The 26,411-nt window shown below is 49.7% G+C and overlaps 1 protein-coding gene across 10 annotated transcripts; it reads right to left on the bottom strand.

Annotated features, from left to right (window-relative positions):
- Positions 1–394: 394 nt before the first annotated feature.
- On the bottom strand, positions 395–25,583 carry LOC122371100 (probable phospholipid-transporting ATPase IIB). Of its 10 annotated transcripts, none has more exons than XM_043347215.1 (22): positions 25,463–25,583; positions 22,351–22,418; positions 20,976–21,150; positions 15,278–15,422; positions 14,885–14,998; positions 14,569–14,688; positions 14,170–14,285; positions 13,685–13,844; positions 13,202–13,390; positions 12,817–12,938; positions 10,491–10,713; positions 8,362–8,522; positions 7,788–7,989; positions 7,121–7,480; positions 6,796–6,918; positions 6,335–6,523; positions 5,759–5,935; positions 5,317–5,411; positions 4,272–4,430; positions 3,109–3,275; positions 2,497–2,700; positions 395–1,579 (listed from the first exon to the last, which is right to left on the bottom strand). In XM_043347215.1, exons 3-22 carry the CDS (start codon positions 21,146–21,148, stop codon positions 1,446–1,448), a joined length of 3,333 nt encoding a protein of 1,110 aa, XP_043203150.1. In that variant the 5' UTR covers positions 21,149–21,150; positions 22,351–22,418; positions 25,463–25,583; the 3' UTR covers positions 395–1,445. The 10 variants fall into 10 exon arrangements, with proteins under 10 accessions (XP_043203150.1, XP_043203142.1, XP_043203130.1 ...); XM_043347207.1 differs by having other exon boundaries at positions 25,482–25,522; XM_043347195.1 differs by lacking the exon at positions 25,463–25,583 and adding an exon at positions 23,588–23,803.
- Between the last annotated feature and the right edge of the window lie 828 nt (positions 25,584–26,411).

Raw genomic sequence — 26,411 nt, 5'->3', positions numbered from 1 at the left:
CGTCACGGATGCGGAAGGTAAGCAATGTGGGCTTATTATTTCACAGTTGCAGGATGAGCGTACGAACAGGGCGCCGAAATCCCTCACACCATGGAGCGAGGGATTTTAAGCTGAGTCAACTCTCAATACATACTGTTGCGCTGCTGCAGCTGAGCCCATCACGTTAGAGCGGCGATGCCAGGTAGGAGTCCCTCCAACCCGTTATCCTACTACTGTAATCGGCGGGCACCGGTCTAAGGGGACGCTAGTCTGCCTGGGGCTCACCAGTCGACACTGTCACCGTGTCTATTGAACACGCCGACGCACCAGCCCCAGCGTCCGTGCCGGCGTTCCTCTGCTGGTGTATACCCGACAGTCAAACACAATCAACAAACCAAGCCGCCAGTCGACCGCATCTTTTGATATTACGTGTATTTGTATGGTTACAAGAGCTCAGGACAGATGTATCACAGCTTAAACAAAACACATCGCGCGTAGTGAGGACGCCTGGGATAAGCACGCCTCATATAAACCTTCATCCACTCTGCCAACTCAGGACCTTGCCTTCAGTCAGCACACACTCTCGCATGCCTTACACGGAATTATTCCCCCCCCCCCCCCCCCGCCTCCTTCATACCGCTATAAGCCTGCCAGTCCAGCTCTACTACAAAACCGATACGGTGGTGCGTTGCTAGGAAACGTGAACTAAGCATAATACTTACCTACAATATAAAACAGAACGCATAGACCTATGGCGCCCGACTGTGTTCATATAAATAGTTTCCAGGTCCTCTGAGAGAACGGCGCAAATTCGGCAGTTTACCGTAATCCTCCGTCTGAGTCCACCACCATTGTATCAGAGGGAAACGCCGATTACGAACACGCAAAGGTAGCTTCAACACTTCACAATTCCTCAGCGTATACGAGTTAGATCGGTGGCTGCGTATCAAAGTCCACCGGAAGTTCTGCACGGGGTGACGACTCTCGATAGAGACGGTCAATGACGAGCCGTTTGACGGCACTAGCAGAGGTCACTGCAGGCTGCAGCGCCCGCTCCGGAGCGGCGCGCACACAGCCCGGGCCGCTCAGAGTCCTCACTGATCAGCGCAGCACTTCATGTTCTCTTCCATCACTGATCGCTCTAGGGACTTCCACAGGTGTAACCGACGCATCGTCTGAGACACACGCGATGCGTTGGTTTACGCTACGCAGTCCGTGAGTGGTTGTCATTTCGATTACCAGGAACCAGTAACACCGTCCTGGCTTGGGAGCGCGGCTCGTCAGAACGGGGCTGGACGAGACGGATCTCCATCGTACTATTCCGGCACAGCTCGGTGGCCAGCCGACTGGGCGGAGAGTCCGAGATCCTCGCCAGTTCAGCGCTCCAGCGCTGCCGAGACCGAAAGTCTGAGTGTCCACAATAGATGAGTGTCGTGGGGGGCTCCCACTTTGTTCCTTGACCACGTCTATGTGAGTTTCGTGTAGGAAGGTGGCGAGAACCGCCGCGTGAGGAACTTGAGAACGTAGAGCGGCAGGCAGCTGACCAAAGTGATGGCCAGCACCTTCCACAGAAAGTCCAGGCTCTGGATGAACTCTCGATCTGTGGAAAACAGGCAAGAACGCGGTTAGTAGAAGAACAACACTTAACAAGCCCCCGGTCTCCAAATAGCGATATAGACAAAGGAGTTATTAGCGTGAGTGTCACTTCCAGTACGATAATCAGCGGGGTGTCAGCGGACACGTCACTGCACTGTCTCTATGGAGGGCTGGGGGAGGGAGGTAGGACACCGGTAGCAATGAGTCATACAGTCGGTCCCCGGGGGCGGCACGCTACCTCCCCCTCCTCTCCCCCCGCACATGTATCAGACCGAACCCAAACACTGGCCCGTCCCCGTACCACCCGTTCCCGTGCAAAACACACGCACGAAGGGGAGCCGAGGGAGGGTGCCGGCCGACCGGCTCCGCTATGCGCGCGGCCGGCCGGCGCCATACATTATGTAACAGACGGGTAAACATGGGACGGCGTCCGGGCCGCTGGTATACGGTCAACTAGGGAACGGTATTCGTAAAAATTGAACATTAGATAGCTGCCCAGTGCCCATAGTGAACGGGAAGCAGGTAGAAAATTTACAGAAATCTGGTATTAAAATTATCGGGGCTTTGACAGGTAGGCCATGAAAGGAAAGCCAAACTACACCTTTTTAGGCGCAATTTCAAAAAGTCAAAGACCAAATTCAAAAAGTTTACGTTCGAATGCACGTGAACGTTTTGAATTTGGTCTTAAACTTTTTGAAATTGCGCCTAGAAAGGTGTAGAAGAATAGACTGTATGTACTTTATCACAACAATGATGACATTAAGCCTAGCCCCAGACGTCTCTGTTCTCCATCGATGAATCACCGCCAGGCGAGTCAAAGGAACAGCACATCAGTCAGTATATCCAGCGTCTCGCTAACACTCACCAAGCCCCCAGCACTCCCAAGGCACTCGGCAGTCCACGTTACCCCCCGGCACTCACCGAAGACGTCCTTGAGTATGGCCATCGAGATGATGTAGATGGTGAAACTCGCTATCTCGGCAGCGGCCATTAGATAATGCCACGTGCGAATTGTCAGCGCCACCATCAGCAGTTCGGTGACGATCAGCGCCGAGAAGCTGATGCTGACAATGTGGATGAACTCGTCCTCAAACAGCCAGATGGCGCCGTACATCAGAATACCGCCTGGGGCGACGGAGAGGAGGTTAGAATGGGTACCTTGGAGGGGGGAGGGGACGAGGGGTCCGGGACAAGTCTAGACAGGACGTCCCAGTAACCCTTGGAATGTCGTTGAACTGGTCACTTACCGAGGTTGGCCAGCTCCCTGATTTCCTACAGTTACTGCTTTGAATGTTATAGACAGGAAACATTGACTCGAGGTTAGCAAGCGTCTGGATAGATACTCAGATCTGAATACCACTTTTCTTTTTTTACGGTCAGCTGCTACACGAGAAAAAATAACAGAGCACATAGCTTTTAGTGATCACTATACCCAAAAATATTCACTGCTCGCGACTCCTCAAACCCTCGCGTCGTAATCCTTCCCAACGTGTCACCACTCCTTCCAGACACCCTACCGTCTCGCTGACTTACCCTGGTAGATGCTGATGGCCACCCAGAGGAAGAACGTCTTGTAGGAGAGCGAGCGACCCTTGGTGAGCTCCTTGTAGAGCTCCGGGTAGGTCAGGGCGATTTTGGCCGGTACGTCTCGGTCCAGGACCAGCGAGAATACCGGCATGTTCGTGTACAGAGTAGCGTACCTGAGAACGACGAGAACAAGTGAGAGTTAGAGAAAGTGAGGGAAGGAGGGAAAGAGAGAGAGAGAGAGAGAGAGAGAGAGAGAGAGAGAGAGAGAGAGAGAGAAAGAGAGAGAGAGAGAAAGAGAGAGAGAGAGAGAGAAAGAGAGAAAGAGAGAGAGAGAGAGAGAGAGAGAGAGAGAGAGAGAGAGAGAGAGAGAGAGAGAGAGAGAGAGAGAGAGAGAGAGAGAGAGAGAGAGAGAGAGAGAGAGAGAGAGAGAGAGAGAGAGAGAGAGAGAGAGAGAGAGAGAGAGAGAGAGAGAGAGAGAGAGAGAGAGAGACGACAAAGTTGGGAGAGCTGATGTGGGCTGAAAGATAAACACAGAGTTCAGGGAACAATAACGAGTAAAAGTACACGAGGATGAAACGACCCCGTGCAGTCATACGGGTCACTGTTTGTAATCACGCATTGTGGCAACAGCTGCGCAACTAAATAGCACATCGCTAAGACCACGGATCGGGGCAGGTCACAGCCAGCCACAGCGGGCTACAACCAAACTTCCCAGGCTGGTGAGCACGCACCGCCGCATACCAACCAACTTCCTCACACACACTGACTACCGCGTTGCCCACAACACTGCGTTCTGACAATTTTTCCATGTCACGCCAGTGTCCCGTATGTCACACGGGTCTCAGATATGGACGAGGCGGGTCGGCTCGGTCAGGGACAGGGTAGTGCGATCGGCCGGGAAACGGCAGCGTGGGATCCGTCCCCACAGCACACACTACACAGCACTGTAATTACACACAGACTGTCATACAGCGACAGAATGAGGCGGGAAAGACCGAGCGAGGCGAACAACTGACTGCGAATAGACCCGGAGGTAGAACTTTGTAAGAAGTTCGCATAAATATTCAGAGCTAGGAAAATGCCATCACCGGCACAGCCCTCACCCAACACAATCATCAACACACAGCCCACACAGCTCATCTCATCAGTTATCCCGTCACCCGACTCACCCGATCATCAGAATGCCCTGGTAGAGCGCGATGGAGGCGAAGTAGAAAACGGACGAGAAGACAGCCTGCATTGTGGAGATGATCAGACCGCGGTGGATGACGAACTGGCTTAGAGAGGCCGAGCGGTGGTACGAGTACCGGCCGTGCACCAGCAGCAGTCTGAAAACGGTGAAAGATAACGGTCAGATAGGGTCACGGGGGCTTACAGTTGTCTGACAACGGCGGGGAAGGTGGGGTTAGACGAAGCCAGGAGGGGTTACAGCAGTCTGGCAGCGGTGCAGGGTGGGGTTGGCAGAGGTCATATGGGTTCACAGGGGTCACTAGAGTCAATAGCTGATTGTACGGTTGGTGGTAAGCACAGCAGCAGTCTACAAGAGTCACAGACGTCAGCTGATATGGGGTAACAAAAGCCCAGATACACGGCTTACGCTTGACGAGGCCGTTTCCCACATGCAGAAGTCATAACTCCTTCCCTACAATTATAACCAATTAATCATCAGCTACCAACATTACAAACAAAATGGCCCACTCACTCACTTAACACCGAAAAGTCCCTCTAACCCTTTCCATTACACCATCCGCAGTAGCCCTCGCCCAGCCATCACCAGCTCCGATTACAGTGCCGTGACTATCGACCAAACTGCCCCGCTCCCCGTAACTTGTCGGGGGTTCGGGTAAGGCGCAGACAGGGTCGTCATGCGACCGTCTGCGGCCGCGGCACACTGAAAGGACCGGTCTAGCTGATGGACGGGGACATTAAAGAACAGGACACTAATGGACCGAGTTAAGGTATCAACCTCATGGTCGAATTTATGTCAGTTTAGGTCCTCAAGGAGATCACCTGATGTTGCAGAAACGGGAAAGGACGAGACATTGACACGAAATGTAGATTGAATGGTGAAGGCTCGCTGAATACTGAAAAGGCAACTGAATACTGAGCACCGACCACATTTAGCTGAACACCAGACAGACAGTGCCGGCGCGTCGGTCTCTAACACTCCCTCCCTCTCCCCCTCTCTCTCTCTCTTCTCTCCCTCCCTCTCACCTGGCCAGGTGGCAGAACTGGATGATGCTGAAGTCGGCCGCCAGCGAGGCCTGCTTCCCCTCCTTCCCCACAATACCGATACCACAGTCCGCCGCCTGAAACCAGCCACGAAGTTACACGAGGGTACATACATGGAGCTTACGTGAAAACCAGCGCACAGCTCACACTGTCAGGCACAGATCACACAGATCACACACATATGTCAGCGCACATATCACAGATGTCAGTACCCAGAACGGCCAACACCTTGAGTAACAGTGTGCTGTGAGGCAGTATGCACCTCACACTGCAGTACATACCAGGTCCAACAATACCAGGTTCGAGCCCCGTGAAACCCACCCAAGCACCCGAACCTTTTCTACCACCCATACCCTTACCCGGAAACCCGTCGTCCGTCCTAACCCATCCATCCACTTCTCTCCCCGCTATCCCCCCGCCATACCTGGATCATGCTGACGTCGTTTCCGCCGTCACCGATGGCTGCCGTCCGTTTTCCCGTGTGTCGCTGAATGAGCTGCACCACAGAGGCCTTCTGAGTAGGCGAGCACCGACAGACCACCACCGCCGGACACGCGCAGGCCAGCTCCATAAACTCCAGCTCGTAGTAGCGCAGACAGATCTGGAGCGCGGGGTAAATGTGACACTTCAGTGGGCGGGCGGGGTGGTGTTATAGGTAAGTGGGGTGACGGCTGTGTGAATGAACATCACATGCTAAGCTAAAACGTGAATTCACGACCTAAGTCTACAACCCACCCACTTTCACGACAGCTGATCAGCCAGGCAATGAAAGGAGTTTTAACAGTGATATATCTGACCAGTCACGATCCCGAATTATCATCTAAACAATCACATTATTTATAACAATCTGAGCCCCGAAAAAGGATGACATTGCAACGTTCTTCACGTCCAACAGCTATCATGAAAGCATCCTAGAGATTCACCTCTCATCCTTACCAGGGCGTAACTTCCGTCCCTTCCTCCCTGTCCAGTGCCCATCCCTTTCCCACACCTCACCCACCTCCAGAGCGTCTCCCTTGATGACCAGGGCGCAGTCGTTCTTTCTTCTGAACGCGTTCAGCTCCTGATGCGCCTCGGCACGGGTCGAGATAGCCGGGAAGATGTGCAGGTTCTGCGAGCGCGACACCAGCCGAGACGACTGGGCGATACAGGAGGCCGTCTCCAGCTTGTCGCCGGTCAGCATCCAAGTCTGATGGAGAGGGGCGCGGAGTGCGTCACCGAGCGAATGATTTATTGTGCTGTGGCGGGTGATTGCTACAGTCATCACAGCGGGAGGCCACGGAGAGTATTGGGGAATACGACAGCAGCGAGCAGAGTCCGTCAATCGCTTCAAAAACTAACTGACCAAGGTCTACACGTCCAGGACAAGGCCCATATAGGCCACTTTCCCACACTTCGCTGTCTATCCACCGCTCTCCGCCTATGCAACGCTCGCTGCCTATACACCGCTCGCCGCCATACCTTGATGCCGGCGTTCCTGAGCAGCTCCAGCGTGGGCCGCACGTGATCCTGTAGCCGGTCCTCCACACCGGTCAAACAGAGCAGCTCCATCTCTCGCTCGAGGGACTCGACCACGGCGGACACCTGGAGGGGACGGGTGGGTCAGGTCACACGAGTCAATGGGGAGGGGGGGGGGGTATATGGGACCACACAGGGTTACAGGTCATTTGTGGTGGACATACGGTGTCATTAAGACATATCGGTCTGATGGGGGTTTGGCGTCTCTCTCTCTCTCTCTCTCTCTCTCTCTCTCTCTCTCTTCCCTCCCTTCCTCTTTCCCTCTCACCTTAGCAGCCCGATCTGTGACAGACAGTTTGGCGGCGTTGTAGCGCTGCTCGAACTCGGTATACTGCTCCTGGGACAGCCTCTTACTGGCCACCACCAGGGTACGCAGTCCCTCGCGGGCCAGATTGTCACACTCTTCCTCCAGCCAGTCATTGTAGAGAACGATTGACGACATCACAGTGTCGGCTCCCTTCATGTAGAGCCGGATCTCGCCCGAGGCCGTCTCCCGCACGATGATGCCCATCCGTTTGGTCTCGGATGTGAATGGGAAGACGAGCAGAATCTCGTAGTCGAGTAGCTGGCCGGCCGGAGTGCGCAGACGCATGCTGCTCAGGTCGCGGTGCACCAGGGTGAGGCCCACCTGTGGGGAGAGAGGAAGGTCAGGTCAGTGTCGGGTCGGTCTATGTGCGGCGTAGGTCAGTGTTAGAAAAAGTCAGGCTGCGTTAGCATGGAACGGCCAATCATGGACGGAGTCAAGTTAGTGCAGCGTTAACTGTTAGTGTTGACCCCCTTGACAAGAAGACACGGCATAAGTTATCTCTAGCTAGACAGTTGATCTCATGCTAGCTGCTTTATCCCTGCTGACAAAACGAGGTCCTCTGCAATTATCCAATCACCTTTCTCACTCCCTCCTCTCTCTAGCCCTCCGCCCGCTCCCCACCACGCACCATCTCCGTCCAGGTGACCAGCGCCACCTCGTCGGGCGAGCTGGCCTGGTAGACGACCGGCCGGCGCGCGGCCGAGCCCTCGGACAGCTGGCCCGACTCGAGGTCGGTCGAGCCGCCGCCCACGCTGGCCGTGGCGCTCGACACGGAGGTGCTGTCGTAGGACGAGAACTGACTCGACGAAAACTGGGCCGGGTCCTCGTACCTGCGGAGAGGGAGAGTTGATGAGTGACGTCAGATTAAAAGGTGCTGCATTCATGCAAGAATATTAATTTGTGATTAACACGGTACGGCACCTGCAGGAAATCGGTAAAAAAAAAAAAGAGGAGGAACAAAGCTAACTGTTAAACCATGAGCCAAGTAACGACATGACAATATAGTCTAGGCCATCAAACTGCCACCTACCTCCCGACACTGGCCTCCTCACAACATATTGACTGCTAATTAAATGCACTCCCAGCTTTGGCTTCCGTCTACCCAGGATTGAGAATTAATTTACTTTCTCTCCCACCTAGCTTATTAGGTGGGAGCTTATTCCCCACCATACAAACCATTTTCCTCCCCTCTTATTACTGACGTGGGTGTGACGTTGTGGCAGAGCGCCAGCGCGCGCACCGCCTCCGCCACCCGGGCCGTCATGGTGCGTCGGATACGGCCGGTACCGGACGGACGGCTGCCCGGCGGGGGCGGCTCGGCGGCCGTCGGCGGGGCGAAGTGCTGCTCCACCAGCGACTGAACCTGTGGGAGAGGGAGGGGAACAAGGGAGGTTAGACGGGAAGGAGACAGGTGTGTGGAGTGAGAATTGAGCTCTTATCAACTGATGCTTTGCTGTTGGCTCGTATGCTTCTAAATTATCAATTAACTGCACAAACCTCCTCATATTTCAGATTAAATATCGATTGGACTTCTACACCCACCACCAGGCTGTATAAACTTTCACATTTTTTTCAATCCCACACCTACCCAACTTCACCTAGAGACTTCTTTGAACCCAAAGAAGTAGGGTAAGGGCGGGTAAGAGGACGCGGGCGATAAGAGTACGCATCAGCTGTTTCGGTTGCTTAGCAACGCGGTTTTGTGGAGTTCATGAAGTGACATGAAGCCGCCAGTGCGTGTTTGTCACCGACGGAACGTGGGCGTTTTGCGGCGACGCTGTTGAGTTTTAGGCGATGAATATTATTTTTGAGCGTTATATTATTATGGTATGGTACAATAATTTTTAAACTTGGCAGTTGAGATAAGGTACATTTTCGTGATTGTTATGGGAAACTTGTGAGGTTTTCTGGGGAAATACTGTGCAGTGCAATATTCTGTTTGTGAAGTTTTGCACAATGTTTCGGGGTTGTTTTGTGCGCGAATTGCATGTAGGGTAAGAGGACGCAGTGTTCATGAGGGTAAGAGTACGCAGAATTATACATTATATCGAATATACAGAAATATAAAATTATTTATATATTGCTCAATGACGTTTGTTTTGTAGGTATATCATCAATGGAGCACTGTGAGGCAGATGCGTACCCGATATTCTTCTAAATACGAGTTATTCTCCCTTTTGATTGTACATGTTTTTTAGAACCACATGACATGATTATTTCTTGATTTATAGATTTGCAAGATTTATTTATGTTTTTCTTTTTAGATACTAGAATGAAATTAAATGTCTTCTGAGTTTGATGTTAAGCATTTGGACAGTACAAGCTGCATAAGTGTGTATGTACATATGCTTGCGTACTCCACCCGCCTGGCGTGCGTACTCCAGAGTTGGCCTACGTTACGTTATTTTGAAGTTTTCGGTAACCCGTAGCTGTCAGTACCGTTTCGTAGCGTAATTGGGATGTTTCGGTAGCGTAGTACGGAAAATAATAGAATAGCGTAGGAACTACGAAATGGATTCCGTAGCAATTACAGGTCAGCTGTAGGTATTTGTATAAGGTACATAATTTTTTCAGTTTACTCATATCGTCACCAGACCTCCGGCCGTTTACACGGATGTGAAACGCCTGCTATATGGATACCACTGAGTCTTTCTTCCGGCCGGACCGACACCGGGGATTTCCCACTGGGGAGTCCCAGGGAATTCCCTGTCGGAAGTCCAGCGCATCTAGCGAGTAGCGCGTAGGCACCGCCGCACCGACGATGCTGCAAAGCCGGCGATCATTGTGCGCAGTATTTGGCTTACTAGAGACTAACCGTTTCCACTGGGTAGTGGATGATGACATATTGCATAACGTAGTACGATAAAATTATTTGCTGCGTTAATTAACAAATACCGTAATTCAGTAACGTAGCAATATATAACGTATCGTAATTCGGTATCGTAGTTTTGGCCAAAAAGGCAAACGTAGCGTAACGTAGTGCGTAACGTAGCGTAGCACAGGCCAACTCTGGCGTACTCTTACACACCCCATGTGGTAAGAGTACGCAGCAGCAGCGGTTCAGAAAACGTCAGTTTTAGACCACTTCAATTTACGCTGAAGGATCGTTGCCTCATGGGTTGATAGCTAATTCAATGAACTTTATTATTCCATATTTGCGATTTCTTTCTTTCAAATATTTAACAAATGAGAGCAAGAAATCCACTAAGTGCGTACTCTTAAACGACTTCACCCTACTCCCCTTGTACCAAATCACATGCCAATTCGACCAGCATAGTTCGACTGACCTCTACTACCTTACGACCTCTCGTTAGTTGACAAACGAACTCACCTCATCAAACGTGTCGACGCCGTACGACACGGACCCCATGTGGACGCGTTTGAGCACCATTTCGTTCTGCGTCAGCGTGCCCGTCTTGTCGGTCAGCAGGTAGACGATTCGTCCCAGCTCCTCCGGGATGGTGGTCGACCTGACCACGGCCTGCGGCATCTCCGAGTCCCGCTGGATCGTCCACGAGTAGAAGATCTTACCCATATCCAGGTTGACGCGAAGGCTGCCAGAGAAGTGGGGTTCAGTTAGGGGAGAGATAGGGAGCAGATTCGTAGTGAAGGCAAAGATGTATGATAACGTGATGCCAACAGGCCAACTCTGTGGTTTTGATGGTAGATGTTTATGTGATGTTGGATGCATTCTAGCTATGCTAATAACAATATGACAAGTTGGTGATAAAAACGCCAGTAGAAAATCACAATTTTTAGACCGATCTGCAGTTGGTGATCCTTTACATTCAAACACACAATAGTTTTGATCGACTTCTAGCTTTAAGTAAAACGCATGGGTAACCCCATCATAGGCGTCGCCAGACATTTTCGGTTGGGGGGGGGGGCAAAATCAAGTTTTGTGTTAAATCTTGCCTTTCCCCAGCCGTTACTCACTCGTTTTACATATCATTCGATGCGCAATGGTGCGAGGAATCCGATGGTGACAAAGTTTTCCTTTTAGCTATAGCATGTATTTTTTTTACAAAACAAATCAAAATTTTGAAATTTCTGGACAAAAACGACCGTTAGAATTACAGTGGCTGCGATTGCCGACGCACTGCAGAGGGCCCCTGTGCAGACTCTCGTCGCTCATGATCATTACCCAGAAGAAGGTGAAAAACGCTCCATTTGAATCGGATCACCTCGCTAAAACCTCCATTCACGCATGCACGCCGAGGTTTTACGTGAAATGCATAGGGCTTATCCCAGCCGCCGATTGTAGCTAAGAATTGGGCATTCGGCGGAGACTGAGTGGATGTCGGAAGTGTGAATCGGAAGTACATCATTCATCCTTGCTGCAGTGAGAAGAAGTGTTTTGTTCACTCGAGTGTGAACAAAAAGTTTCTGGTTTTTCGAGTGAAGGGAAGCGCTGCAAACGCGACCAAAAATATTTAACGGAACCAAAAGTTACGCACGGCATAGCGGCAAGGGATCCCTTAGAGATAGGATTGCGACTTCAAGGCCATTTCAGGCCACTCAGGGTCAGTGTGGACTCTCAGAAGCCTGCTTAGGATCACGGAGATCGGCGTAGGTCACCCCAAATATTTACGTGTATGTGGTGCTTTAGGGCTTTCCGAGCCTAAGGTGGGCCCGGAAAGCCCTTTAGGGCACACGAGCTTTCAGAAGCCAGTGTGGGCGGCGGGCGCTAAGAGACTAGGCCCAGGGTGAGCCTGGAGCCCTCGAATAACAGTGCGAACCGTCGGGGTCTGTGTCGAATCCTTAAGGACCCTACGTTGGTAGGGACATAAGAAACATGTGTTGCGGTCCTCAGAGGGACACGTGAGTTGTGACCCCTCAGATGCCGGGTTGGGGTTAGTAAAGTCTGTCGCCTCAAAAGTTCGGCTTAACTATCATAGGCCAGTTGAGGTTTTCAGAAATTTTCGAAGGCATCCTCAAAGATTCGTGTGGCCCTTCAGAGGTCTACGTATGTATAATGTCCTCAAAGATCCCTGTATGTGCCCTCTAGAGAACATGGACACCAGTGGGACTCTCAGAGGCCGGTTTGGGCCCTCCGAAAGCTTCTTAGAGCTCAGTGGAGCTCCTTAGGAGCCTGTGTGAAAAGCAGGCTCATGAGCCCTGCGGCACTTGAACGGTACTTGTGCCTGTCGCAGACATTTGACGAGAGTTGAGAAAGGCCCCGAAGATTTCGTGTCACGCTTTGAACGAAAATTATGTGTCAGCACTCCAAAATTTATGAAAATCAGCTACAATGTAATAAAGAACCAACTAGGAACATGGCATGAATCATGGCATTGACATTTCCGAGTCTGGAGTCGGAGTCTTGAAGATTTTGGCGACTGCGACTCTGACTTTGGTTTGAACTGCAAGCTCCAACAGAGTCTGACCTCACAGGCATTCTCAGAAAGGTACCCCCATTTTTCCCCGACTCCAAAATCTCATCGGATCTGTATCGATCTCAGGGGGTGCCCGGTCCGAGGTTGGGGGGGCAAGCTGCCCCGCTTGCCCCCCCCCCCCGTGGCGACGCTAATGAACCCCATAGCTATTAGCTAAGTTAAACCCACAATACTCCTATAATATTCCTCATATCATATCACTCATGCCATCCGACCCGTCCCCTGACCCGCGACCAGACCGAACAGTCAGCGCCGACCCACCTGAGCGGGATGATGTACGAGAAGAGGAGCACGAATCGGAACAGGTAGCGGTACCATGGCCCCTGCCAGCCCTTGAGGCACATCATCACCACCGACAGCACCAGCACCACCACAAACAAAATCTGACGGTAATAGAGGGACGGTCAGAGGTGGTGAAGGTACCACGAGGTGGGGGTGGTGTCACGCGGATAAAAACGGGTAGCCTGGCATATTAAAGTCAAATGTCTGTGAGAACTTTGGAAACAAATAGATAGCGGTGATAACGATGATAATCATGAATACATACCACAGTTCGTCACCAAAATACTCGCCCAAATAACATCAACTCATGCCCCTACACTCAATCCCACCCTCACAGCCGCCTTCCACCCCACTCTCCACTAACCTTGGTCAGATTGTTGATCTCCAGGTCGAGCAGGCCGGTCTTGCTGCGCGGCGCCGAGTTGTTCATGACGGAGCGTGTCTCACGGCCGGTGTAGACCACCAGGCCGAGCGCCGTACCCGAGGCCAGCACTGTGTTGGCCCACAGCGTGTTCTCCACCGACAGACTATCGTTGTCGTTCGACGCGTCGTGCTGGCGGGAGATGGGGAAGGCGTAAGGAGACGCCGTGGTGGTTTGCGAGCTGGTTCAGTTTATGGAACATGTTTATATGAGAAACCAAGAAAGTCATAGCTGAGCCTTTTAAGGACAAATGACTACACACACCAAATCGAGCGCTATCCACCATCAAACTACCAAAAGTAAAGACCACCTATCTTCACCGTACACAATCACATGCCCTTTTCACAGACCCCGTCGAATAGTTACCACTCCGTCAACCCGCCGCGTTATCAGCACTCGTCCATCCCACCGGCGGTCTCAGCTCACCCGTGTGAAGGTCCCGATGAAGTTGTGGATGTCCTTCTGCGGTTTCTCTGCGTACACCTCGGCGTCGATGCTGAACAGGTCGGTGGAGCGGGCCAGCTTCTGAGTGGAGCCGACGGCCAGTCGCAGCTTCCAGTCCGTCTCGCCGTCCAGCTGATCCGTCCTACGGGAGAGCAAAAGGGAGGGTCAGTTCAGGTCAAGCTAGGTCGGGTCAGGTCACCGCATTAAGCACTCCAGGTGGTCAGTCCTGAAGCATGCAGTCCGTGGGAAGGAGGTCCGTGGGAAAAAAACTAGAACAAACCACTAAATAAAACATTACGTCACATGTTTATTAGAACAACCGAGCTCGATTCCGCCTACTTCCTCATCAAACCCTCCGCGGCACCTTCCTAACGAGTCGCCAATCCCCTCCTCAGCCCATTTGTCCCTCCCCTCCTTCAGCCCCGTACGTTCTCTTCCCCCGTCGCAGAGACAAGCTCCCGTCTGACCTGATGAAGCAGGCGCCGCTCCGCTCGGTGGTCCGCAGCAGCACCATGTCGGCCGGCACGCGCTGGTTCTTCTCGATCAGCAGCAGGTCGCCCACGCGGATACGACTGCTCGCCACCTGGCGGCGGGGAGGGGGAGACACAACGTCGGTCAGCGATAAAGTAGTGGATAGGAATGACGAGAAACTGGGCGGGGTTGGTATCCCAGGCTACGGCATGTAACTAAACAGAGCTTTTTTATACCGTAGTCGGTTTGGGTTACACTAATGCGACATGTGCACTGGATAGTGTTATTTATAAGCATGACTATCCTGGTTTGACTAACTAGTAACTCGTGACTTGACATGCATGAATACCCGGCTGAGTCCCGGAGCCTCGCTGTTCGTCTGTATTCCATGTTACCTTGGTGTGTCCCTGGTGTGTGAGCTTGCTGTACTTGGTGCTGTTCATCTCCTTGTCACGCCGGTAGCGCCGGTAGTCGTCCACCGCCTCGCGGATCATCGTCACCGCGATCACAAAACCCTGGCGGATGTTGGAGGAGAAATGTCATGAAATGATGCTTAACGGACGGCGAGATAACTATCCAAACAACACTGATACATGAACGAAGGTAGCCAAGGTTTCAATATAGATTCTCATTGTGATAACTCAACATCGCCTTGTTCACCGCCCACCAGGCGTCCGCCACAGCCGCCCGTCACAGCCGCCCGTCACGTACCAGCGGTCCCCAGTAGGTGTAGATGTAGCCCACTTGGAGCGCCGGGAAAAACTGAGACAGCGCCATGATCAGGAAGAACAGGTTCAGAAACATCTTGAACTGTTCGTACAACACCTGAAACAGCGACAGAAAATCAAGCACATGCAAGACCATAAGGATGATACAACCGGTGACCTAGCCCAATCTTCTCGCAATGAGACATCAACGTTTGATCAGCATGGTTTGCGTCATTATTCTACACTGGTAAGCAAAGAGAGACGTAACACATAAAATAAGCACTTTAGTTGTAGCAGATTAAGCAGTGGTTATTACATTTTTTTGCCAAAGGCAGCGACACTGCAGATCCATCTCTAAACTACGGTTCGGATACCCGTCGACCAGCCGTCCACCCACCTTCGGGATGAACGTGATGATGTTGTACTTTTGGTTTTTGATGGTGTTGGGCGGGAATTTCTCGGTACACGGCCGTCCGACCCGCACCAGCCGGGCCCGGTAGTCGCGGTCGCCAAAACAGGAGGCAAACAGCCATTGGAAGCACCTGTAGGCAGAGGGGAGACGGGGCGGGGTTAGTCAGCGGTCAGTTGGTTAGTGGAGGGTGATCTGAGGACGATAGCGATTACTGGAGGGGTGTGGGGAGGGGGGGGGGCAAGGCCAAGGGAAGGCCCACCACAGGGGTACACAACTTGTGGTACAAAGCATTACAAAGATATTGCGCTACCCAGGCAGTTCTTCTTGCCCTCCGGGTTGTTTTATCATAGGAGAAAGATAGCTAATTTATTTGAAGAACATGTTGTTTCATGTGATCGGACAAAGCGTTGGGGATGGAGTCACATGTTGGGTTCCAACTTCCAAAGCATGATTCATTATTCGCTTAAGCGAGACGAACGAATAGCTAAAACGTACTCGGTACAAAAAGGAGTTTTGAGGTACGTGGTCACGCACACGATATTCCTTTTTGCACTGAGGTGTCTCAATATTGAAGTGGGCAAATAAGCACATGACTTTCTGGCCAACAGCGAAAGCACAAGCAGAACGAGCAGCAAAACCAAACCGGAACCACACCCCGACCATACGGCATTGCAGCTCTCAGTCAGTTACAGTCACAAACAAACGAACGCTGATGTTCCGAGCAATGTGCCAGAGGATATGACATACCTAACACGCTGCGGTCAAAATTAGAGATGTCAATCAGATACCAAGTTTTTGGTATACCGATACCAAACCGATACCAACTTGGTATTTGGTATTTCAAGGCTAATGCATTTGGTATTTTGTTGGTATCGTGAATCATCCCTTATGTAAAAGAGGCTGTGAATTTGGTAAAAAGTTGGTATTTTCCTGAGTTTACCAAGTTGGTTCGGTTTCGGTATTCTTCCGTGGTTATTGTTGGTATTTGGTTTGGTATCGGTATCAAGGTTTTCCGTAAGTGACATCACTAGTCAAAATGCTTACTCTGGTACAACATTCAAGGCTTCGACTCCATCCAGCTGCATATTTTTGATACGGATCACATCGGCCGCACATAAAACAACGGCGCTGGCATACCTAACAACTGCGACAACATTGATTCCCACACTCTACGGATCAGGGCAGAAAGGCTCGGCAGGCAGCAATGGCAGTATACACGACACCTCTGCTTACCAAGCCTGAACGAGTGTTCAACACTTCAAAAGCTCGCAATGGTAAACTTCTAGCGGCTCACAGCAAACCCGAGCGATTTCTAGTGGCAAAACTACAAACCGCGAAGCACAGCCACGCCAAAACTACAGCAGTGCGTTCCGTGCTATGCGAGATCACACCCCACCAATCGCCATCCATCACCCTCACACGAAAGCAGTGGTGTGGTGAGTCGCAAACGACAGCAGCCGGCGGTCAGACGCCCGTACCTGAGGAGAGGTGACCGCCGCCGCGGCCGGGTCGGCTCCGGCTCCTGCTCCTGCTGCTGAGACAGCTCGTCCCACTCGACCAGATTGATCCCGTCCTCCGGCATCGTCACAAACGGCCGTCCTTCAGTCTTCGCTACACTTCCTCCTCAAAGTTCTCATGAACTCCGCAGAGACTTGGCAATGGATACGCGGTTTATCACCATTCACAGTTCATACAGCCTCTAAGTTTGAGTCCATTTTCTCCTTTCTCCTGTTGGTTTTGCCCGCGGTCTGCGCCCACTGGTCACTACTCCTTCCTACACACCACAGCGTTCATTTCGCCCAGTCTCGATGCTTCACCCAGCTGTAGTCTCTGCTTTGAAACCATTGAACTTTGAGCCGCGATACTTTGAAGCTCTGGGCGTATCAAGGGTATTCTTCGCGTTCTGTTTTGCTCTTAATCGGTCTCGTTACACTGTCTTGTCCACTATTTTGTCTTCAGTCACACTATGTGGCCTGGGCCAGCGTCTTCTCTTAGGTCTCAAATCTATGTCCAAAGTCATATCACTCTCTTCCTGATCATCCCGTCCTCGCCACCGCACGCACCAGCTGCCACTGTCAGTCGGAGTTTCTCATAGCCGGCCTCGGCCCCTATCGGCACACCATGGTCGCTATCAGCTCTGTCATCGCAGTCGCATATGACGTCAGGGACAAAACAGTGATAGATGTCATCCACATGGCGACTGTGAGGTGTGTGACGTCACACACAGCTGGGCTGAGTCAGCCGAGGAGCCCGATGTCAAGGTGCACATGGCTGGAGGATAGATTGGAGAGGGGGGGGGGGGGGGTAAAGGAGCAGTCAATTGATGGTTAGGAAGTGACATGTAGAACTGCAGGGGGATAATATTAATTGTGGTAATGTATTATGATTTATGATTGCGACATCTACAGATAAGCCCTCATGGATTGGAAATTCGATGAAGTAATGAATTAGCTGGCCCGGAACAAGTACAATATTTTTCTCCCGTACACCAATCATAGACACAATGGCCACTTTCCTCGTAATATAAATGTTGCTGCATGCAACTGAAAAATACAGCCAGTACAGAGAACGGCTAAACAGAACAGTTCCAAGCACTGGGATTCCGACAATCAGCCACGTCACGATACATACATGATTCACTAGTTTACTACGGCGACAGCCAGCACGGTGCAGCGTTGACACCCACAACTCTAACTAAACAGAATAGAGTGACAGGTTCAAATACGGACCAGCACTCCGTTGGCAATCTGTATGACCTATCTCTGACCTGAGCACACAAGGGATTCGTGATACGGAGGAGGTAAAACACGGCATTATCAACTAAGACACCACCACGAGTCACGACTAGCCCCGTTATCTCCAGTGACCTCCGGTGACCCACCCTGTCATCCACCGGCCGGGCGCCGCGCAGCACGGCACCCTCCTTCTCCGAGGGGTGATGAGCTGACTCCTTTCCGTTGACTGGCGCCGTCTCCAGGGGGCGGGTCGCACCGGCGCCTCCGAGAACTCCATCTCCGCGTCCAGCATTGTGTCACGGCGCGCTACTGCAGGGGGCAGTGCTCACACTACGCTCACACGACGCACGGCGGTGAGTCACCGCGCTCACATCCACTGCGGCCCGGTACAGCTCACTCCCACTGATTGGTCTGTCACGTTTGTTTACTGCTTCGTACAGCTTCGCTTGCAGCAGCGGCAGCCTACGCGTCGGGTTCTCGGTCGTAGCGTCACGAGGGGTGTGTGATACACAGCTTCCTCGTCACGTGCCTCTGTCGTGGTAACTGTCACATGGCTGTGTTCGAGGCTCACTGTCACTGGGCGGTCAGCCACGTCAAACGAGTTTGTCCTCGTTGACAGCCACACGACTTTATCCAACTCTCGCTATTGCTCCAAAACACGCTGACTCCACAAAGTTGTCCACTGGTCCGACCGGGCGCACCAATCGTCACCGAGCACTGCCCAGTATAACACCAACCAATCACCGGTCGCCACGATCACCAACTAGCGACCACCACCGACCACGTCTGGTTCCACCACGGTGCCGTCTGACCCCGCGCGGCGCCCGCGGCTGACTGACAGCCCACTGCGCCCGTCAGAGTCCCCGAGAGGGCTGGCCGTAACCGGTCAGAGAGGTGAAAAAACACCACAGAAAAACGGACATTTGAAGCGAGGATTGCTTGGCTTTTGCAAGGTGGGATACAAGCATAGAAAGAATGAATGAATGGGAAGATAGAAGAAGACACAATTCCGAAAGCTCTCTGATGACCTATTTAATTTCATTCCCTACACAAGCATAATATTGGGAGCCGACTGCCGCTAATTCAGTACACGAAATTTGCACCTCTTCTTCGGAGCACGTGAGTCCGACGGTGGCGCAATGGTAAACATCGCCTTCTGGCAGACGGGCGGGGGAGGGGAGGGTCGGAACTCGGATACCATACTAGGGCGGTGCCCACACGCCCCCCCCCCCTCTCCCGACTGACGGCCTGTAAATGGTAACCGAGCAGAACTGACTAAATGCACTACCGGAACAGAGTGTCGCGAACATGAATACACGGGTAGAAGATGAAACAGCACATCAAACGGGATGACCGTCAGCCGCTCCCATGCAGGGTAGTTTCAAATATGCTCGCATGTATGTTTGCCATATGTCACATGCACATTATGCCATGATAAATAAGCCCACTGCGCCTAATATCACAGCAAGTCTGTGCGCCACTCGGCCCCGACCACAGCTGCCCCCCCCCCCCTCCTACCCCCTCCCGCACGTCGACTCTGGGGTACGATGTATGTGTACCGACGGCCACAATTGGTGCGCGGCGTCCACACACCCCTGAGTGGCAGCTGACGTGCCCCACAGGTGGTCCGCGCAGGGACGCAGCCAGGCACCGCCGCTGGGGGTGTCAGGTATACGTCCCAAGTCTCAGCGGGGTACAGGCGGGTTTACAATGCTGAGTTCACTGTAAATGCTGAGTTCACCGGTAGTTGTTAATCGCCTGCTTATTGACCGTAGATTAACGCAGACGCACGCTCACTGACGACCCCATTCTCTTCCAGACGCACCGTTCCAATCGATACTGTTGCTAAGGAATATCAGCCGACCATCACAGTTGGAGACTTATATCTAATGCCCGTCCAGAGAGCCAGGGCATGACAAGCACACAGCTTCACAGAGGCGGAAGTAGGCCCCGGTTCCTACGCATAAACGATATGAAACAGGCGGCGATGTGCGACAGCTCGGTAGAAGTGGTAGGGGCTGGATAAATCGTATAAATCTTAAGTACATAGTATCGTGGAGTTTATTATCGAATGAGAGCGAAGGGGAACGGCGAGAAGACTGGTGTGCGCGAATGGAAATGAACAGATAATGAATATGCTCTTGATGGAGACAAAGCATGCGAGTTTAATATTTCACTGAAAAAATTCACCTGCAACGCATATCATGCAAAGATTAGACTGCTCAAAACCGGTTGGCCATAAATATTCCGAGCACGTTACATGCGATACGTTTCCTCCGCGGTTCATATGTGACACTGGGCCAAGAATAGCCACAGCTGTAGTGGATGGTTCAACGACGTGAAATAAAAGCCGAGGTAAGAATAATATCTCGAGTGATGTCGAGTGACACAGTTCCGGTGTACATCTCCAAAGACCGCTGCTTCCACACTCCCTGATGACCTCAATAGTACCAGTTTATACCAGTGCACGTGATGTCTTACGAGGTCTGGAGATCATGCGTCATTGTCACCGAACCGTGTACTGTTTATAGAGACGAGCCATACCGGCGTAAAGACATGAGTTCGTGAAGCGGAATGTGTGACGGTCAAATTCGTAAGAACCTTCGATGGGGGCACTATAACATGCAATCTGTCATTGGTATTTAAATATTTCAAAAGCAACGATCAGATAAGCACAGCTTACCACATGACGTACTACGTAGTTGGCAATTTTCCTCTTAAAGATAACGAGGGTTTGCGATATCACTTAATGACAATTCGCCATAGCGTAGCAATACGAAAAAGACCGCGCTAAAATAGTAGGTACCGTTTTAAAGACAGACAAATAAAGAAGCTATCAGAAGCCATGGCCCGTTCAGTAAACGCTATAACGAACAATGGTGTGGCCTCAGTCACCCCCATCATAACCCAGCTCCCCTGAGTCCATTGACGCCCCTCCCGTCTCTTACCCTGCGACGCAGCGCGGCAGGCAGCAGCAGCAGGTGAACAGAGTCGGTCCCAGGCCCCCGCGGCGCCGCCGCTCGGCCAGCAGACGCTCCGTCTCGTCCATGACGCCCCAGTCGTCCCACTCGGTGGAGTTCAGACGCGTCAGTGGCATCCGCTCGTCGTCATCATCGTCCATTACTGGAACGGCGCGCCGGGGGTTGAGGAGGCGGGGCGGCACAGGAGGGGTCATGGAGGATCTGCTGCCGGTGGGGATACCGAGAACTGTGAGAGTTATGCAGACAAATGGTGATTTCCGTCATATGTTAAAGGCGAGATGAAATGTTATTCCAATCCACAAACAAAAATCACGTGAGTTTTTTTTTTTCATTATGTTATCAAAGTCACCTTTAAGGTAAAAGACATATTAGGTTGCTCAATCATAAAACACTGGACAAATCCGAAAGTAAGCAAAACTCATAAACAAAACCCAAAAGACAAAGACGAATTTTAAAAAGCAGCAGTGTCCAGAAGACTCAAAATATGTCAAAGGCATATTCAAGCTGTTAGGGCATTCAAGCTTAAGCAGTCAACATGAGCAATGAGCATGCATATTGCCCATCAAAGACCTTAAAGCATGAAGCTGGTTATTAGCGAGCATAATTTCTCCTCAGTGCTGCCAGTGAATTTCTCATAGAGTGCTGCCATATCCATTTTGCATTTATATGATTGGGCCCATGAGCCTAAGACAAGAGACAGGCACTTTTCCAGAAGGACTGACATGACCATTTGACTGACATTGAACTCAGTCAGCTGCTTACCAACATTGTGGCTCAGCACTCTCTAGTCAATTAACCTGGCATGATAACAGTGGCAACATGTACCTAGTTGGCATGAGCTGTACTAAACCATACAGCTTTTACTGGAGGGTAAGAAAGATAAAGATCATGTAAAGGTGGCATCTTAAATGTCATAGGTTGCCTGTAGGCATGACTGTTGTATATGAAGGTCATTCAATACACATTTAGCAGATGAAGAGTGGGTTAAAGAGGGATCATTTAAATAGCTGTAGCAGGCATCAGTCAATGCAGATTATAGGCATCACACAAAATACCAATCCTCTCCCAAATTAGGAGGCATAATTCAAGCATGCAGGTTGTAGCCATATGTATGTATTGTGTCAAAGGTGAGGACTGTATCAGACATGCAGAGAAGTCATGCATGCAATACAGTGCAATATAATTACAATGATGGATCGGTTACCAGACAATGACAATCTACATAATACAAAACAAAACCTGCATCTGATGTCCAAGCTAGGCACTAATAACAATTTAAAGCATACTTAATGACCTCATTCTGTGTTAAGATTTGCTGCATCCCTAACATAACATGTCTTACCTTGTCATGTTGCACAGATTAACACTGTTTAAGTATTGAATCTCAAGTCAATAGTCTGAAAGCTGTCACTGAAATAGAGATTTTCTTAGAAAATGACATCTCAAGAACATCAAATCAATAGAATAGTATTAAGTCACAGTGATGGCTGATGCTATTAAAATGTACGTACACATAAACTAAGCATTGCATCATGATAATGAAGTAAGCTTTCTATATGAGGGTACACCATTAACCATATAAATTCACTTCTTACATCGAATATACCCAAATCCAACTAAAGGGGAACTACTAGTTGATCATGCAATGATAAGACTAAGTCCCCACTATTTGCTTCAAACAAACAAAACACTAACATGCCAAATAATTTCCCTTTGCACCAGATTTGGTATATACAATAGTCAAAATAAGGCTTCTAAATCTAAGAACTGGGTATCACTTGGATTCATTGAAATTTATTGATTCTTGCTTCTTAAGATCTTGGAAAACACTGTATTCTGCACCAATGAAAGCACACCATAACACATTGGATTTACCCCTAGTTTTCAGTTAGTCAGGGCACCTGTAAATTTCCCATGCTACTGGATTCAACACAGGAAAAGCAAATTATTGTTAATATTTAAATAGCTAAAATATCACAAATCCTGGCAATTTTAGAAAGTCATGGGCCAGAGCCACAGTAAACATCTCAACACTGTTATGAGGCATCAGGAAGAAGTGTCATTAGCATACTTATGTCAGTGTGACACCCATCATTGTTGACATAACTATCTGGTCATTTCCTCTTTTAGCACCCTCTAAAAACTGGACAAATCGGCAAAATAAGAACATGAAAGGGAGTAATTGGCACTGGGGCAAGCGACTGTTGGTGTGCATTCGGCATCTGGATAATCAGGGAGAATTTTCCGGGATCAGCAAGAATTATCAGGGATTAGGTACGCTCGGTATCATGATAGCGAGGCATGCTGAAGATAGGTGCTCACCAAATCATTTTCCGCCGGAGAATATCCAAACGACAATATTTTCTGGATGCCGAAAGCACACTTGATAAAACATCAAGGATTTAGAACATGAAGTTCAATTTAAAAAAAGATCCTTATAATTATGAACACACCTTTCTGGCAAATATGGAACATTGGCAGAAAATGACACCCAAACTTTCACAGAGATTTCGTATAGTCAGTGCACTAAGTTGAGTAGAACAATTAAAATTGCTGAAGAAAAGGAAGGAAAATCTCACCAGAAAACTAGCAGCTGCGATGAACAAATGTTTCCACAAAGACAGATTCCCAAAGATTCAGCTACGGTACCTATGTATCCTTGGATTAAGCAAATAAAAAAAATATTTTATTACTTTTTCAACTAGTGTTTTCAATTGCGACGTTCTAGTTATAATAAGGCAGAACAAATGCAGAATAAAACTCAGATCAAAAATGTATGATAAAACTTCTGACGTCATGACTTAAGCGCAATGGAAGAAAAGGTTTATTATAAATGGTTTTGAGATGTTTGATAAGCCAGTGGCGGCGCCACGAATTTTCGCCAGTGGGGGCAAGCTTGAGGTGACCCGACTGTTGTCTGATACGCCGATCTGCAAAATCCAGAGCACCTTGCCCCTAGATGTTTCCATTCAAAAGTTATGGTTTCAGGTTTCATGCATACGCGTTGAGCACCCTCGCGGGCCCGGAAGGGGGGGGGGGGGCGTTTTTCGCCTACCCCTGGCGAATATTTGCGATACCTCACGAACGCTTCGGGATAGAAAGACAAAACTTGCTACACCTTAACCCCCATTAATTTGACATCTTTTGAAGCAAAAAATTTGGACCTAGCCTGCTTGATAACGTCTCAGGGCCGATTTTTCTAGACTCCTGCATGGCAAACTTCGGCGTCACAGACGTGAACTTCAACCACTGCCAAAAAGGTTTTAGAGATAGAGACAAATTACGAGCACGGTTGTGTAGCATTTGACCTAGAAAAAATACTTAAGTAACTTTGGTGACCTGAGGTCATAGGTCAGGTCAACGACCCGAGCTGGGGCTTTAGTTTTTTTCGCAAGTAACTTCAACAAAAAAAGGTCCTAGAGCTACGGCAGTGGTACTGCGCATTCGTCTCGTCGAAACACGTCGAATGGTTTATATATTGTTTGGAAAAAGTCAAGTTTTATGTTGACCTCATGTGACCTCGAATGACCTTTGGTTGACTTTGACACATGAAATGTCGTTTGCTCGTTTGTGATGATTTCGTAGCCGCTGATCACGATTCTGGCATCCATTTGGCTCTAAGCATTCATTGAGAGCCTCAGGATGGCAAAACATGTGTTAATTGTTAGGTATGCCTGACTTGAATAAGTGAAATAGCCTCTAGCAAGGATACTCTCTTGTGACTTTGACCTTGTAGCAGCCTTGTATCGTAAGCTAAAGCACAAATAGGGGTCCGCTAAGCTTCAAAACATTTCAAAACATCTCGGAATTTAGTATACAAGATGTAAGAAAAAGTGCAAAGTTTGTGGTCAATTTTGAGCATGGCCGTGACCTTGAATTTGAATGCTAGCACATCATCGGAATACCCAGACTCTCTTCTTTCGTTTAACATCCATTTTAGCCAGTTTTATGCACCATGCCGTCCTCTGGAACACGACACGTACTTTGAGACCACTACAAAATTGCCTGTTTTTGCCTTTGACCTTGACTTCTGACCTTGAAAATTGACCTGAGGTAAAAAAAAATTAGGTGTTTTAGAATCTTATCGTAGATACCTTTCGTTTGGTACCATTTTTGTTTCCGTAGCTGCCTTATTTACCGAGTTAGACAGGTGGGTGGGGGGCTATGCCCCGGACTGCGGTGGTTGGAATTACCCCCGGGCCCGGCCGGGTTAAGGTCGCGAGCAAATAAAACTATAAAATTAGATTGCGAGAAACATTAACGAACCTACGAAAACGTTTTGTTGTTCGTTGAGATGTAAAATGGTGTATTCTTCCAAACAATAGACAATACCTAGTTCCCTTTTTTACCGTAGTACGTATATGTGCGATTCTCTCACACACGATTCGTATACCACAATAAGCTCCATTAGGGCGACCCATGCATACATTTCCAGATAATCCGGATATACATACCTATCACATTTTTGCATACCTCCCTGAGCTTTGTCTCAGTCTAAGGGTTCCCAATAGAGAGTGATCTCTTCTCTGGCCGACTTTTGACAAACTGCCTCTGAACCTCCTCGAGGTCAAGCTCGAAGGCAGCCTTCTGGTGAATGAAAATGAGTAGGAGAATGAGTGGGAGTAGGAGATATGTGACAGATGGTCCGAAAACGAACGTTCTGCTGATGCACTTGATACGGGGACAGTCAAAAACAGGCGTACTATTATAACCGGCTATCATGAATGTTGCACCGGTCTTGTGTTCCCTTTTCAACATCAGCCAAATTTTGTGGGGGCAAAAACATAGTCTTGCCCCCACGACCTCCTGTCAGTGGGGGCAGTCTGCCCCCACTGCCCCCACGGTGGCGCCGCCCTTGTGATAAGCATAATGATAAGACACGAAATTTATCATAAAAAGGCTATATTTCTCTTATTCAATACAACATATTACTTTCAAGAATAGTTTTCTGAAGCTGACAGCAAAATTCAAAGCAGCTCTTGAACAATACCTATGACGTCAATAACATCATTTAAATTTTAGAATACACTTGAATAAAAGTAAATATATAAGCTGCGCATCCGAGACATGACTAGATTGTGACCACTAAAGTAATTGTTACCCTGATGCTATATGCTGCCCGTAGATTTTAGGAGAATGCATGCCCTTTTCCAGCTACGTAGCCCGTATATAATTATCATTTTGAATACTTTTTTAACGTTTTTACGGTATGAATCTTTGATTACGTTTCGCATTATGAGGAAAATCATTGTTTTGCTTTGGTTGAAAAATTTTGCTTGTCAGTAGCCACCCTTGGCAGCCACTTTCAATCCACTCATCGTGAAAGTTTGGTTCAAACGGGCCAAAAATTGGCTACAAACGGCAGCCCCAATTTTTGCAAACTATTTCAAGGTTGATTGAAAA

Source organism: Amphibalanus amphitrite, unplaced genomic scaffold (genome assembly GCF_019059575.1).
Source record: "Amphibalanus amphitrite isolate SeventyFive unplaced genomic scaffold, NRLGWU_Aamphi_draft 000035F_arrow, whole genome shotgun sequence".
NCBI lineage: Eukaryota > Metazoa > Arthropoda > Thecostraca > Balanomorpha > Balanidae > Amphibalanus > Amphibalanus amphitrite.
This window is presented reverse-complemented; position numbering and strand designations above follow the sequence as displayed.